General features: G+C 51.2%; 1 protein-coding gene across 1 annotated transcript in view; it reads left to right on the top strand.

Annotated features, from left to right (window-relative positions):
- Positions 1–14,918, top strand: part of MYH9 (myosin heavy chain 9) — an 89,718-nt gene that overhangs the window by 37,706 nt on the left and 37,094 nt on the right. Inside the window, exons 3-5 of the mRNA XM_070411039.1 lie at positions 567–723; positions 13,964–13,991; positions 14,680–14,773. Coding sequence (XP_070267140.1) covers positions 567–723; positions 13,964–13,991; positions 14,680–14,773 — 279 coding nt within the window. The remainder of the gene's footprint in view (positions 1–566; positions 724–13,963; positions 13,992–14,679; positions 14,774–14,918) is intronic.

The following is a 14,918-nucleotide window of genomic DNA, read 5'->3' as shown; positions in this document are numbered from 1 at the left end:
TGAGAGGTTTTCATGTGAATGTCTCCAGAAGTTTTCAGGGAGGGAAGTTTCTGTCCGTGATCTACTAGCCCACAACAGATCTAGTTGGTTGAGGAACATAGTGAATTCTTCCCAGTGCTAGGAAAGTTTAGGCTTAACTATCTCTGAGAGGCCTTCAGGGTAGAATAATTTGTGTTTCTACACAATTTGCTTGCTACAGCTGAATGCTTTCTCTTTGTGCATCTCACAACGACAAACACATCTCTTTTTGTCCTTGGACCTGAGTTTTGTAACTGGATTTCTGCTCTCTGTGAAACTTGCCACAGTTCTTTTCTGATGCACACACTCATAGATGCACAAAGCCTGCAGCAGTCATGCCACTGAGGGAGGACGCTCACCAAAAGAGCAGATGGTGCTGGTGTGCCCACATGTGCAGCAGGTCTGCTGAGCCCAGAGAGCAAGGGGCCCAGGGAGTGCTGTCACTCAGGCCATCATGGCGGCCTCGGAGGCAGCAGGTCTTTGCCACGAGTTTGCGCACCACTGAGGAGACTTCCTAACCCATTCCTATTTGCTGCTCTTTTCTTTAGACCTATTCAGGCCTGTTCTGTGTGGTCATCAATCCTTATAAGAACCTGCCCATCTACTCTGAAGAGATTGTGGAGATGTATAAAGGCAAGAAGAGGCACGAGATGCCCCCTCACATCTACGCCATCACAGACTCCGCCTACAGGAGTATGATGCAAGGTGAGTGCCGCGGCCTCCCAGGGACTGTCTTCCCAGTGGCTGTCTTCCCCTGCAGCCTTGTTGACACCTTTGCAGGTGCTCACTCACTAGTGACGGTGATCTAGTGGCTGGATCAGTGGTGATGGGGCTGTGTGTTGTGGAGGTCTGTAAGCCATTGTGTGAGAGTCAAGACCAATGGCTATCAAAGCACATGTTTATATGTTGATAGAAAGTCCTAGAAGCTTTTTCCCGGTTTCTCATTCTCGTCAAAAGCTCCTGCATCAGTCCTCTCACTTCTGGACCCCTTCTTCTACCAGTTACTGCCTTTCCTTGTTTTTCACCTCTTTCTCATTTCCTCACAGTGTGGAAACATGCTTCAGTTTTTCCCATTAAAAAAACCAAACAGACACAAGGGCTCTTCTGAATTCTGAACCCCACTCTAGCTTTTCTCTACTCTCTCTGTCCCATCACAGTGGAGTTGTTTTTTTATTTCTCCCCAATTCTCACCTGATATATATTTAGATAGAGAGGAGGAAGGGAGAGGAGGGAGAGAGAGAAACATCTATGTGAGAGTGGAACATCAATTGGCTGCCTCCTATACGCTCCCCACCAGGGATTGAACTCACAGCCTGTGTATGTGCCCTGACTCGGAATTGAACCCTCAACCTTTTGGTGTATGGGATGATGCTCAAACCAACTGAGCCACTCGGCCAGGTCCACAGCGGCGTTGTTTAGAGGAAGTATCTGTGATGTCTGGCCCCACCACTTCTCAAGACTGTCCCACAAAGGTCACCCTCACTTCATGTTGGGAAATCCATTGTACTCATGAGTTCTTATTTTACTTACCCTCTCCCCAGCATTGGACAATCTTGACCACTCCCTTTCGAAAGCCTTCCTTCCTGTGACCCTCTCTCTGGTTCCCCTTATCTTTGCCCTCCCCATCTGTGTGGTTCTTTCCTGTTACTCCCCCTTCCTCACACATTGATGCTCCTCAAGGTCTTGTCTGCTCACTCTCTCCACATATTCCTCTGAATGATGGCCGCATTGACTCAAATAGATTCTCCATCACTTTCTGGCTGAGGACTGGCCCTATCATCTGATCCCCATGTGCTCCCAGCTGCCATTTCTCCATTCAGCCATTCATCCAAGCCTGGAACCTGGCTCTTTCTCACCTCTTTTCCAAGTCATTCGCACTTTCTGTAGATTTGATCTCTTATCATGTTTCAACCTCTTATCCACATGGTCCTGGCCTTAGTTCAGACCCTCACAATTTTTTGTCTGCATGATTTCAATGACTTCTTAACCTTCACTCTCAATAGAGTCCTGTTTCTTGTGTTTCTACCAGAGGGTCATCTTCCTAAAATGCAAATCTGATCAAATCTCAACTAGAAATCTTGAAAAATCTTGAAAAGACTCCTCATTGCCCCCAGGATTATACTCAAACCCTCTAGCAGCACACAGTGCCCTCTGTGACTGGCCTCCTGCCCACCTCTCCAGCTTCCCAGCTACCTGGAACTCCTTTTATCAAACCGCCTTACCCGTTCCCTGTGCCCGCAATGCCTAGCAAGTCCCAGTTCTTTTGTTAAAGACATGACTGAAGCATTACTGCCCTTCAGGGAGGCTATCTGGGCCAGACTTGCATAAGAGCCCTGGTCATACTTTATTTGAATTAGATGTTTACATATTTGTTTTTCTCTCCTAGACACGGATAGGACTCACCTTGCCTTTTGATTCTCAGAGCTTAGCCGGGCACCTGGCATATCGTGCATTTACTGTAATTTGGAGTCAAGCCCAACTTTCAGGCAGGCTATATTCTCATATCTTATATGTATTTTTCTCGTATCTTATACTGATAGTGGTTTTTCATGTCTTATTACATGTGCATCCTTTATTTCTTTAAACTTTGTAATCAATCTAGGCAGTGATAGTAATGAATTTTGTTACGTTAACAACTTTGTCTCTGGTTTAGTGGTTTAAAATGGCAGCATGTGGGTCTTGTCTGTATTATCGCATAGTGCTGTGGAGAGGGTGTTTCATTGCTAGGCTTGATGAATTATGGATGATGAACAAGTTTGGCCTAGCCTTTGGCTTATGTTCACGTCTATCAAAATTCTTCAAGGAAGCCAGCCCTTTAGCTTTAAGGTAGTATGTCTGTTTCAAGGTGCTAACTATGGCAGTCTGGTGGGAGAAAAGTCTGTGAGATTCCTGAAGAGTTGAGTCCTGTCCTGTCTCTGGAGGTTATGAGTCAGTTTTCTCCTGGCTCTTTTAATCGGCCAAGTGCAAGAATTGCATCCTGGGGTCTTCTTGAGCTCTGTGCTACCGAATCAGGACGCTCCCACACTTGGATGCTGGACTTGAACCATGTCCTAGCGAGTGGGCTTTCTTCCTTTTTAGACCGGCTGTTATGACAAGAATAATGTAACGATGCAGAGCATGGCACCAGCAGTTGGCATTCTTAGGACTGGACTTCCCGACAACCTGTGGAATTGCTTCCCAAAAAGATTCGTTCATGGTTTATTTGTTCAACAACAACAACGACAAAAAAAATGGAGGGGCAAAAGTCAGCTCTACAAGTTGGAGATAATTCTAAAAAATAAAGAGACTATGCAGGGGGCTGGAGGTTTCCTTTGTGCCGACCAGGAAGTCTTGGTCATATGGAAATGGCCTTGATAGGAACCGAGGAACTGCCCCAAATTATGAGGGCCCATGGGTGGGTGTTTTCATCTTGTGGAGACCCGGGATAGGAAATGCATTTGCGGGCACGGGGAACTGAGGCCCCAGTGCTTCTTTTTAATGGTGTGTACCCGTGCTGGGTCCACATGCTCTCTAACCCTCAACCTGAGAGGTTTTCACTCACCTTCAGGTTAATCTTGGACTTGCTGTAGTTCTTAAGCTCCCATGTTGACTGACTGAGGACATTTCCAAGTTCCTCTTGTTGTTCACAGTTGACCTGCAAAGATATTAGCAATAGGTCTCTTGTTCTTGGGGCAAGGAGGAAGTTAACTAACAGCAGTTGCCCCTGTTGTGACAAGATGGTTCATTAGTAAAGAAACTTCCTGAGAGTAGGGTTCTCACCCTAAGTCGGATGTCAGCAGGGAGTGGCGGGGTCAGCAGGCTGTTAGAATGAGCTCCTCTCTTTTGGAGAGCACGTCTTAGCACATGCTGCCCCCCTGGTTTTGGGGGGGACAGGTTTGTTCTCTGCCACTCACATCTTAAAAGGCACGGCTAGACAGTTCCTTTTCTGCTTTTTCTTTACACAAGAAGTAGAAAAAAGAGTTCCTCTTGGCTGATTGTGGCTTATGACATATTAGCATTTATTCTGGCAAATAGGGTAGTTGGTGGCTTTGCCTGGGGACTTTTATGAGATTAGCTGTTTGACCCTTCCAAGGGACCTCCCTCTGTCTTTCATCTCTTACATACTCTGGTTTGCCTGTAGGCCCTGATTTGTGCTTGTTGTCCTGGAGTTAGTATTAATATATCGCTCCCTTTCACTCTCAGAAACATGTCAGTTTAGATGATAATCGTTATATGGCTACTCTACCTAAGTCAGGATTTCTCAGACTAGGCACACTTGTCATTTGGGATCAGATACTTCTCTTTTGGGGGGTGGGATACTTGTCCTGTACATTGTAGGCTGTTTAGCACCATTTTGGCCTCTACCCACTATATGCCAGTATCACACTCCCTTTCCAGTTGTGATAACTAAAAACATCCCCAGATATTGCTACCAAATGTTCTTCTGGAGAACCATTGGACTAATAAGCTTTGCAGATTGGTTTTACTTCGAGTGTCAGCTCCCATCAATGGGTAGTGGTTTGTCCAGCCCTGTGTTGGCAAGGAGCTAAGATTCAATGCCAAGGAATGCTGGGATAGATGAGTGCTATCTGCCATGGGCACGGGATGGGGCATGGCAGCATATGGTGTCCTGCATTAGGCCATGGAGATAAGAGATAGAAAGTACTAGAATATCAAGAGGTTTAGTACCTTATCCTGGCCCTGGAGGCCCTGGCAGTCTAAGTGGAGAGACAAGCTATGTTTGGACACAGAGATCTGTGGCTGTAGCTGTATAACAAGGCAAGTTGCTACCTACACCTGGTGCCAACACAACTGCGGCAGGTGTCTTGAGAGCGCAGAGGAATGTGTGGGCGCTGAGGCCTGGGGTGGCCGGAAAGGCACCGTGGTGGTCGGATCCTGTGGGCAGGCTGGCAGGTGTGTCAGTGAGTGGTTATAGTGCAGCCCAGACGTGCCCGGCACAGTTTTGTTTGCTCTTTAATTCCTCAGCCTTGGGCTTAATTAAAGTTGTGGTAACATAGTTGGTTCGTTTGTTGTCGTGGCCGTTGATGGGTCTTCCTGTCTGGGGGATTGAACCGATCCTTAGGATTCTGTCAAGTGAACTGTCTGAGCCCGGGAGGGGAAGGAGGGTGAGAGAGCATATACTCTGTGCTGTGCGGCTGCCCTTGCTGGGCAGACATCAGCCCTAGGGGGGAATAGGAACTTGTCAGGGGCAGGTACTAGGGGTTGCGGGGGAATTTGACAGAAGCAGAAGTGATCTGCAAAGGTGTGACTGGGTGGGGAACTGGTGCTGCTGGCTTTCTTTGGGGCCAGACCCCGGGGTCTTCCTCTGAGGATGAGTCTGTATGTTCTTACAGAATTTGCTAGTTAAAGAATTGGACTTGAGCCCAATTATTGCCCCAGTAAGAGTAGGGTAAAACACCCTCTTCTATGCTAATTAGTTAGAAAGCCACTCACCTCCAGTGGCTTTTTGGTATTTTAATGAGCGCCCAGCATTTCTGTGGGGAGTGGCAGCAGGGTTTGCTTCCATTCCAGGCCTAAAAGAATTCGAATCCTTGAATTCGAATCCTTGAATCCGAGAGCTATTTCTTTAACCCTTTGCTCTGCTTCTCAGCGGAAGCTGCACCAGAAGTGGTTGGTCACCAAACAGTTGCTCAAAGTGCCCCGTGAGTGTCCACATTCCTCTCAGTGGTTGCCTAACATTTTGGGGTAAACAATGAAGGTAGAATTTTAGCGCTGTCTTTACATCTGAATAGACCCTTCTAATTCACAGGAAAAGGGACAGGCCTAGATATGTTAGCTGACATGTTCAAAGGCCCAAAGGCTGTCAGCTCCAGAACCCAGGGTCTCCTGATTCCATCCTGTGCCCACCCCCCAGGGACGCCGTTGCCCCTCATTTGTCCAGCTGGTGTTTGGAGGAATTCTCCCGGCCCGCTGGTTTGGAGGAGGAGCGCCCTCCTGCTCCTCTCCGCATTCCTTCTGCCCTGGTGGGGGTTGCTCCCGAGGAGCTGTCTGCTTTCCAGGGTCTCTGAGGAGAGGCTGGGAAATGCTTCGAAGGCACAGGAAAGCATGACTTTGAACAGACTCACCAGGCCAGTCGGCTGAGGAAGCCACAGATGTGATGACTCCACTTAAGCAGGAATGTGCCAGCCAGGTGGCTCGGCCCTGCCAGCCAGCGGCACACAGAGGCCCACTGTCTGCAGGGAGGTCTGGGCCACATGTGCAGCATTGGTTCACCCTGAGGGTGTGCTCTGTGCCTGCACATGGTTCCTCGTGTTATCAGAGCACCTACTGTGTGCTAGTCATGGCCCTGCCTGAAGGAGACCAAGGCCCAGTCCAGAGAGGCAGGTAAATAAACTACAGGAGGAGAGTGAGAGTCTAGCACAGAGGGGGCGCCCCACTTAGCCTTGAGGGTGCTGAGGTAGCAAGGGGCTTTGATAATGACATAACCTCCTGTGGTAGGTCACCAAAAGGGATCTGCTGGGCCCTAGGGTTAGGGAGCAGCTTGCCTGTGAACAGGAAGTATGGCGTGGAGAAGAGAGAGTGGGGTTGGGCTGGATTTGGGTCACTTCCCGATTGTGTCACTCACTCGGACTGGGCCTTGTTTTCTCGTCTACCTCTTGGGTTAATAAAATGGCACAGTTATTGCAAGAATTAAGGAAGGCTTCTGGCCTGCGGTAAGTGCCCCTTAGAAGGTAGCAAGAGGAGTCTGGCAATGCAGTTTCTGGACTGAACTGTTCCTGCCTGCAAGTCATGCGTCCCTTCAGTCCACACTCCTCTGCTTAATGAAGGTGACAGCCAGATGCTTCCTCCAGGCGGTGGCTTACTCTCCTCAAAGAGTTCAGGCCCTAGGTACCAGCACGCACAGGAAGTGGCTTGTCAAAGCTGCCTTCCCTGCAGTGAATGATAACACCACTTGTCTGATCTAGTCCACGGACCCAGAGCTTGCCTTTGTGTGGCTCAGGCCTCCGTGGGGCTTCAGGAGAGCGTGGTGGGCTTTTGGAGGATGTCATGTGTGCTCTAGGCCGGCTCTTCAGCATCAGTGAAGTGATGTGCTGGTGGGGACCCAGACGTCTGACACGCAGCCCTGGGCCCACTCCCACGCACCGAGCCTGCATCAGGAGGCACTTTTAGGGCCGACCTGGGAGGCTGCTTGTCATGCCCCCAGAAGGGAAAGCCCAGCCCCTGGAATGAGGTTGCTGAATTATAATGTGGTCATGCCTGTCAGTCTTATTTCTGTAAAATGTTCTTTCTAGAAGGATCTGTGGTTAATGGATCCTTTTCAGGGCTTCAGTTTTGGGTTTGTCTTTTTGTTTTGTTTTTAATCCAACCCAACAGGTCCACTGTGCTTTGCTCTGGGCGACTGAAGTGGGAGAGAAGAAAGAAGGGCCCTCTTGGAACCTGAAACTTTGGGGGTGGTTGAAAACTTGGCCTAATGCCTCTGTTACTGCTCCCCCAAAACAAACAACAAAAGCTCACCTGCGGAGCCTCTAATGGCTAAGCCCCCTTAGGCTTTCAGCCTCCTGGGCGCTGCATGGTGAATGCTGCTCACCAGCCCGTTTTTCCTGTTCTCTCAATTGCTGGCTCCTAGACTGCAGTAGGGCCGTGTTGCACAATGTCAGGGCTGAAAGTGATGCGTTCGGAGAAAAGGGTTGCTTTCCTTCCCCTGCCTGATTTCTGGATTAAACTATCAGATGAGAAAAAGAATTCCCTAAAACTACAGAGAGAAAAGAGCTGAAAGTTGCAGGGATAAGAGTAAGGATTCCAGAAGTGGCTTCTGTAAAGTTCCTGTGGTCTTGACCACGGTGTTGGCCCAGTGTCCACCTTTGTCATAAACTCTGGGGACCCGAGGTGTTCTTTGGCAAACAAACAGTATTGATTGGGGCTCAGGATGTCATTCCAACTGGGCTTGGTGACTCTTGATGGAGATAATGTTTCTCCCACACGAACTGGTCCACAAGAACAATGGGGCAGAGGTCTAAGCTGAAAGCCAAGGAAGAAAGCCATGCTCTGGGAGCAAATTCTGGCCTTTCATTTCACTTGATTGCCCTTCTCCAGGGCAGCCAGAGCCCCTGATTTCTTCAGGAAGCATCTTCATATTCCTGATTTTCTCCAGCAAGTTTGACACAACTCATCACCAGAGTGTTTCGCAAAGCCCATTGTTCTCTTTGCAGGGCTGTTTCTGCTCCAACGTCGAGCCAAGTTTGTCCTGAGCCTTGCCTGGCAGTGTTTGTAAGTTCCCTGTTCATGGCCTTTTGTCCTTCTCCCCTGTCCTCCTCTTTCTCCCCCACTTCGAGCCGAGCCCTCTGCAGACCTGTGGTCGGTGGCTTAGTCCTCTCTGCACAGGACTCAGCCAGGTTTCTGCCTGTGTTTCTTTTTCCCGAGGGCAGTGTTAAAGAGCAGAACTGACCTCAGGTGTCATTGTCCTCCCAGTGTCCTGGCAGCTTTTGCTGTGGGCTGTTAGCACTCACATGTGGCTTTCGAATTTCCCTCCACCCTGACAAACCTATCAGCTGCCTCAGCAGTAACCCACAGAACATTCTCGCTCTTGGCCCCGCCCATGGGAAAGGTGGATAAGCAACCAGCAGTGGTTTCTGGCAGGTTTGCCTGTGTACTGGGAGCTCACCTGTGTGAGCTGCTGGTTGCCTTTTGGCTGACAGAAGGCTTGCTTGGGGCCTTGCTCGCCCTAGGACATAATGAAAGCTAAGAGCAGTCCCTTGAGCTGCTTTCTAATTATCAAGGGTGCCTGGTTTCTCTGCCTCTTGTAACTGGGGACTAGGGCCTCCTCAGCAGGGTTCACACCACAGCCGCCCCACCTTGGGGGAGTGTGTAGGCAGAGGCACTGGGCCAAGTTCAGCTGGCTTCCGGCTTGGGTTGCTGCTGACCAAGCATCTGTCTGGTCGTGGCCTACCTTTGTGCCTTGGAGAGAACATAACCGGTGACCATGCTGTGTGCTTGGGAGCCACCGACGGCGGCTGCCTTCTTGCTGGCTGACTGCGAGGCAGGCGGGCTGCCAGAGGCTCCATGACACAGGCCTCCGGGGCCCGGTGTCCACCTGCAGCTCCGGCTAACGCGCATTATTTTGCACCTGCTTTTTCACACTTCTCTGCTTCCCAAGTGCTTGTCACCCAAGCTCATGAATTAGGGCTGGCTTCGGAGACGGTAGCAGACAGCTTGCAAGGCCCCACGTGACACTCTGCGAGAGGTCAGCACGGAGGCAGGCTGCTGACGGCGCAGTGCCGCCCTGTAGGAGTGCTCTGGGGAAGCACTGGGCATCCAGAGGCTTGGGTTCTTGGCCCAGCCTGCGTGACTTTGATTAAGTCATTGGGTTTCTCGGGACACGGTGTCCTGACCTCTAGATGCAGATGGTGGAACCAGATGTCCTCTAGGCTTTCCCAGCCCCTAGGTTCTGAGCTCGAACCCACAGTTCTCTTCATGCTTTAAATGCACTTTGGCCCATTAAGACCCTTCAATGCACTTTGGCCATTAAGACCCTGATGGGTTCACGAGAGGCTCTCTGGGGAAGGGACTCCAGAGTCCAGGAGTTTGCGTGGGGCAGCCTGACACTTCCTGTCCCAGGTGACTTGGAGTAGGGGTTCCCTCAGTGAGTGACCCAGGGATCTGCTCTCAGTTTTCATGAAAGACAGACCCCTTGGTGGTGGAAAGTTTCAGGTCCGTTTGTCATGAGTCATCCCATCAGACTCACCCCAGGCAGCACATCACCCAATCCAAAACTGCCCTTTGTGCCATTTTTTCTTGTTCTCGAGAAACCTGGTTGACTTGAAGATGGGTCTTGGGGGGCAGGATGCTCTTCCAGGTGTAGCCCTGAGAGAGCAGCTCTGGCTGAACCTCAGGAGGCATTATCTTTGTGAGCCTCCAATGAGTCAGCCCCGGGCCCCTGTTGGTGAACCAGGCCTGTTGGTGAACCAGGCCCATTCTCTTCCTTCTGTACTTCCTGTCGGGGCTGATGTCACCGCTGTGTGAGCCTCATGGCCTTTTATGGACAAGAATCGCAGCTCCTCTCACAGAGGAAGTGAGCGATAGGCCCCGAGCATAAGTCTGGTCCTGGGGTGAAATACCTGTGGTCACCTCTGCCCACCTTCTCAGCTGCCTGGAAACACTTGTCCATTTGGAGATGTGCTTCAGCTCCAGAGGGCCTTGGGCACTGGGGGTTTAAAATAAAATCAGGAGAGGGAATGGCCTCACCACGAGTGTGTAACTTAAAACCTTTCTTGCTCCAAGGACAGTGCCCCGTGGACCTGGGCAGCAGAGGGCTTGGCTGTTAAGGACAGTTTCTGAGCACCTGTGCTGTGCTGCCCCAGGGGCCGGGCATCACGAGGGGGAGTGCAGAGCGAGGCTTGGAACCAGGCCTCTGGAGCACACGGCCAGTGGCTTTCTCCTTGATGTCACTACTCCAGACATCAGGGCCAGTGGTTGTCAAAGTGTGCTCCAAGGAACCCTGTTCCCACCTTGCAGGCAGCTCTGGGTTTTATCCCTCATTCTTCATATTGGGAATTCGGGAAGATTTTATCTGAGGAAAGGCTGCTCTTTCTTTTAAAAGCATGGAAAACCACTGTCGAGTCATAGTTCTGTCTCTACCCCACCCCCACCGAGTGGAGGCCGGGCAGGAGCCATCAGGCTCTGAAGTCAGGTGGAGGGCCTTATCCCGGCAGGGAGCCTGTTTCCCAGAAGGGGGTTATCTCTGGGGGATGCTTTCCCCTGGTCTGGACCACAGGGTTCCTGTCTGTTTGTCTGTCTCTTCTGGTGTGGAGGAAGGAAGGGCGTTTTCAAATTAGCCGTTAGTTCATATGGGCCCAAATAAAGACTTGAGCCAAACAACTGAGTGGGCTGGATTCTCGGGTGTCCCCATCCCGTGAGATGACCCCGTGTGGGAAGGAAGGGATTATAGAGTGAGTATTAAGGAGGGGCCTCTTTGGAATGCACCAGAGGTCTGGCAGGTAAACTGAGTCAGGTGGAGAGCTGACTGGCTGCTGAGAATTCTAACCATTGCACTGCCCAGAAGAGGAGGCTGACAGCAGGGACAATGCAGCCTTATCTACCTCCCAGGGTTATTGTAAGGCCACGCGATAGCAGAGCCAAAACTACTGTAAGACTTGGAAAGACCTTTCGGATGTAAGGGCCAGGATGTCATTCATTGAAGGCAGGTGGACTTGGGGACCAGAGTTGAGGAAATAAGATAGGCCTCCCGTCAGTTTTCCTCTGCACAAGCATTTGCCCAAATGCATGTCCTGGCAAGGCGAATTGGGTCTTCTTTAAAGTGAAAAGTGAAAGTTTTGGAGTTTTCCCTTTTAGGCTGTGTGGACAGTGCTAACTTGGCTTCAGGGATTGGAGGTGAAAGGTCAGAGGAGAGGAAGAGCTGGGGTGGGGGCGTGCATGGTCTGGAATTGGAATTTGAGTGTGTGCAGGAATCTGTGTGCATGTGGCCCTGTGTGTGCATCTCTTATACATGTACTTGTGGTGCACACGTGTCCATGTGCAGCTTGTGCATATCCCTGTGTGTGCATGTGCACCTATGTGTGTGTACCCACATGTGGGCGGATGGGGAGCGGGCTGCTCTGCTTCCTGTTGTTCAGCATCTGACTCCTCACACAATTAGAGGAATTCCAGCCATCCCAGGGACCTGGCCTAGGCAGTTCTGGGAAAACGGTTCCTTCTGGGAGGGATGGGAATGTTTCCTTTTATGGTAGTGTCGGCCGCTGCTTGTCTCAGGCCGCTGCTTGTCTCAGGACTTGCCAGCACGTGCAGGTACGGTCTTGCCCGCTTGTGAGCGCTGACTAAACATGCCTGCAGCTGGGGCCGGCCCAGGACGATGTGGTGGGGGAGCTGGGGCCCCAGGTCACAACCGTGTTTGTCCCAGATTCTTCTCAGTCGCTACTCTGTGCTTAGGGGGCAGGTGATGGAAACTGTGTGTCTCCCCCAACCTTTAGCCCCCAGCCTCCTTCCCTCTGCCTTTCCGCCTGTCTTATGGAGATTGCCCCAGCCCCAGCCGCAGCCTTGAAGGACTCTGTTTTGTGGGAAAGTTGAGATGGAGGCAGCAAGGTTTGCCCCTGTAGGGCCTGCTCTGAGCGCTCCACAGTGGAGAGCAGGATGGGTGGTGGGGGGTTGTGTGAAGGCAAAAGGCTGGTTCCCTCCGTACCCCCACCCTGTTATTTCTTGATGGGGACGGGGGAGGCTGAAGAGGAGCTGGGTGGGCAGCTGCTGTTTGTGTCAGGTTTGAGGTTTAGGTTTTTTCCTTTCTGTCCCGACTCCCTTTTTTCTCCCAAGTGACCTGCAGACAGAGAAGCGAGGGTAGTAAGAGTCCAGGCCTGTGTGCTGTGAGATCAGGCATGCTGGAGGCTCACTTGCCAAGTAGCAGACCTCGCTGTGCGTCTGCAAATCCGTCTCCTGAGGCCATGCACACAGGAAGCTATGAGTCACCTTCCCTCGGCCGCCTTGCAGGGCCCTGGCTGGCCAGGTGGGGGCCAGTGAGAGTCCTTCCGGATGGCCATCGGTTTCTGTGCAGCACCTGTGCTAACAGCTATAAGTGCTAACAACTTGAAGTGCTCCCGGCCCTGACAATGCACTACCACCCCCTCAGGGCAGCTTCCTGAACAGGCAGCAGCCCCTTGTGGACTACATTCTATTTGCAGGGTACCATGCAGGCTGTTTCATATGTTATTTCTGTTCTTCAAACTAATTCTCCCAGGGAGTTGGGAGCCTATTTACTTTATGGATAAGGAAACTGAGACTGGAGAATGAAATACCTCTCCACAGCTCAAATACCAGTAAGTAGCCTAGTCCTGGATTCAGGCAGACTTGACTTCAAGCGTGTTGGGGGTATTACATGGGGTGGGATGAAAAGAGGAAAAAATGAGTTTGTATTTTCAGCCATTGCTTAAAACTGCACACTTAGCACTGACATAGGTCAGGCCGAAGATCTTAAAGTATTTCTGTCAAACTTAGCTTCAAAGTGTGGGTATTACTGTTCCCCCTGCGCCCAAGGGGAGCATTGAGTGGCTTATATCCTTACTCGCTGAGGGTCACAGAGCTGGGGGTAGGTGCAGAAAGTTCCTGACAGCCAGGCCCGGAGACCCACTTGTTACAAATCTGCTAACATCATCGAGCATCTTCCACGTGTCAGACACCACACTGGTGCCGTCGTGCATGTTATTTACATGTATACCACTGACCGCATCCCAGGAGGAGGCTGGGGCTCTGAGAGGCTCTGCATGTGACCAAGGCGGCATCTTGCCCCAGGGCTGTGCCACTGCAAACCAGCCTTACCCACCACACCCCTCACCCAGCCTCTGAACCGATGCTCCTTACTCAGATGGGGACAATATTGAAAATGCCTGCCACAGGCCTGACTTCTAACAGCCTGAACCCCAGTTATAAACACACAGGGGACGCCCCACCCGGGTGCTCAGAAAAGTAGGTTCCTGGGGAGCTTTCCATAGATCAGTGATGGCGAACCTATGGCACGTGTGTCAGAGGTGACACACAAACCCATTTTTTTGGTTGATTTTTCTTTGTTAAATGGCATTTAAATATATAAAATAAGTATCAAAAATATAAGTCTTTGTTTTACTATGGTTGCAAATATCAAAAAATTTCTATATGTGACACGGCACCAGAGTTAAGTTAGGGTTTTTCAAAATGCTGACCCGCCGAGCTCAAAAGGTTCGCCATCACTGACCTAGATTGACTTTCTCCGAAGTGAGAGAGACGGACTATTTCTGGTGTCACAGGGGCAGGGAGGGCAGTGAGCGTGGGCAGTCGGAGCTCCTGGAGGATGAGTGGCTGCCACCCAGGAATGTCCCTCCCCTGAGTGAGGCATGGGGTCAGCACATATCAGCGCCGTGGAGGGCCCCCTGCAGAGGCAGCATTCGGGGCTGCCTCTCCTGGGAATGGGCAGTTCTTCAGAAGCCCAAGGGGACCAGAAGTTAACCCGATGTCTTCTTTGTTTCAGACCGAGAGGACCAGTCCATTCTGTGCACGTAAGTGTTTCTGTTGGGGCGGCGGGGCCATGTGTCACTGGATCTGCTCTTACCCCTGAGACTCCTACCAAAGCCTAGACTGATGGGTAATCTATTCCCAGCTCAAGCCCTGCCTCTCCCCCAGGGGACGGGCTGCTCAGTGTTCCCACAGCACGGATGAGCATTATCTCATGGGCAAAGATCTAGCTGTGCCGCCTTCCTCTGGACCTGACGAGCAGGCTGGCATCTGTTGGCCCCTCTGGCACGCATTCCTCTGGCTCTGAGCACTGGCTTTCTTTACCTGGTTGAAGTGGACACTGCATGTCTCATCCTCATCCTTTGAACTTGACAAGGAGATAAATAAACCCCACTGCGGCGGGAGTTAGTGGTACAGAACATTCCTTCAAGTGCAGCTTCGAAGGAACATGTATGAGTGCCTTTGACCCCTGAGTCAACAGCTGCCTCAGACTTTTCTGAAGACATTTGGATGCAAAGGCTGCCAAGTGACCAGGGCAGGCAGTGGGCCATGGGAAATGGCCTGAGTGAGGATCCCAGAACCAGCATTATTTTGCCTGTCCCCTCTTCTGCCACTAGGTGTTGGGCCCCTCACTGGCACCCAACAGAATGGTGGGCAGTAGACCATGCAGTGGGGAAGGGACAGACTTCAAGGATTTGCCGCCTCTCCTAACTCCCTTGGCTCTCTTGGCAGGGGTGAGTCTGGAGCTGGCAAGACGGAGAACACCAAGAAAGTCATTCAGTATCTGGCTCACGTGGCCTCCTCACACAAGAGCAAGAAGGACCAGGTGAGTGGGTCTTCCTCCCCAGGAGGAATACCATTGAATGCTTCATGGCTCGGCTTAGGTGAGAGTGTGTGGGGAAGGAAGCAGAGGCTGCGCCTGCTTCATCGACGCTGCAGGAGGCTGTCGTGGGAGTGGGTTCATTGGTAGC

Source organism: Myotis yumanensis, unplaced genomic scaffold, assembly GCF_028538775.1.
Source record: "Myotis yumanensis isolate MYYU_CA2020_CCGP unplaced genomic scaffold, mMyoYum1.0.hap1 SCAF_3, whole genome shotgun sequence".
In the NCBI taxonomy this organism is placed as follows: domain Eukaryota; kingdom Metazoa; phylum Chordata; class Mammalia; order Chiroptera; family Vespertilionidae; genus Myotis; species Myotis yumanensis.
This window is presented reverse-complemented; position numbering and strand designations above follow the sequence as displayed.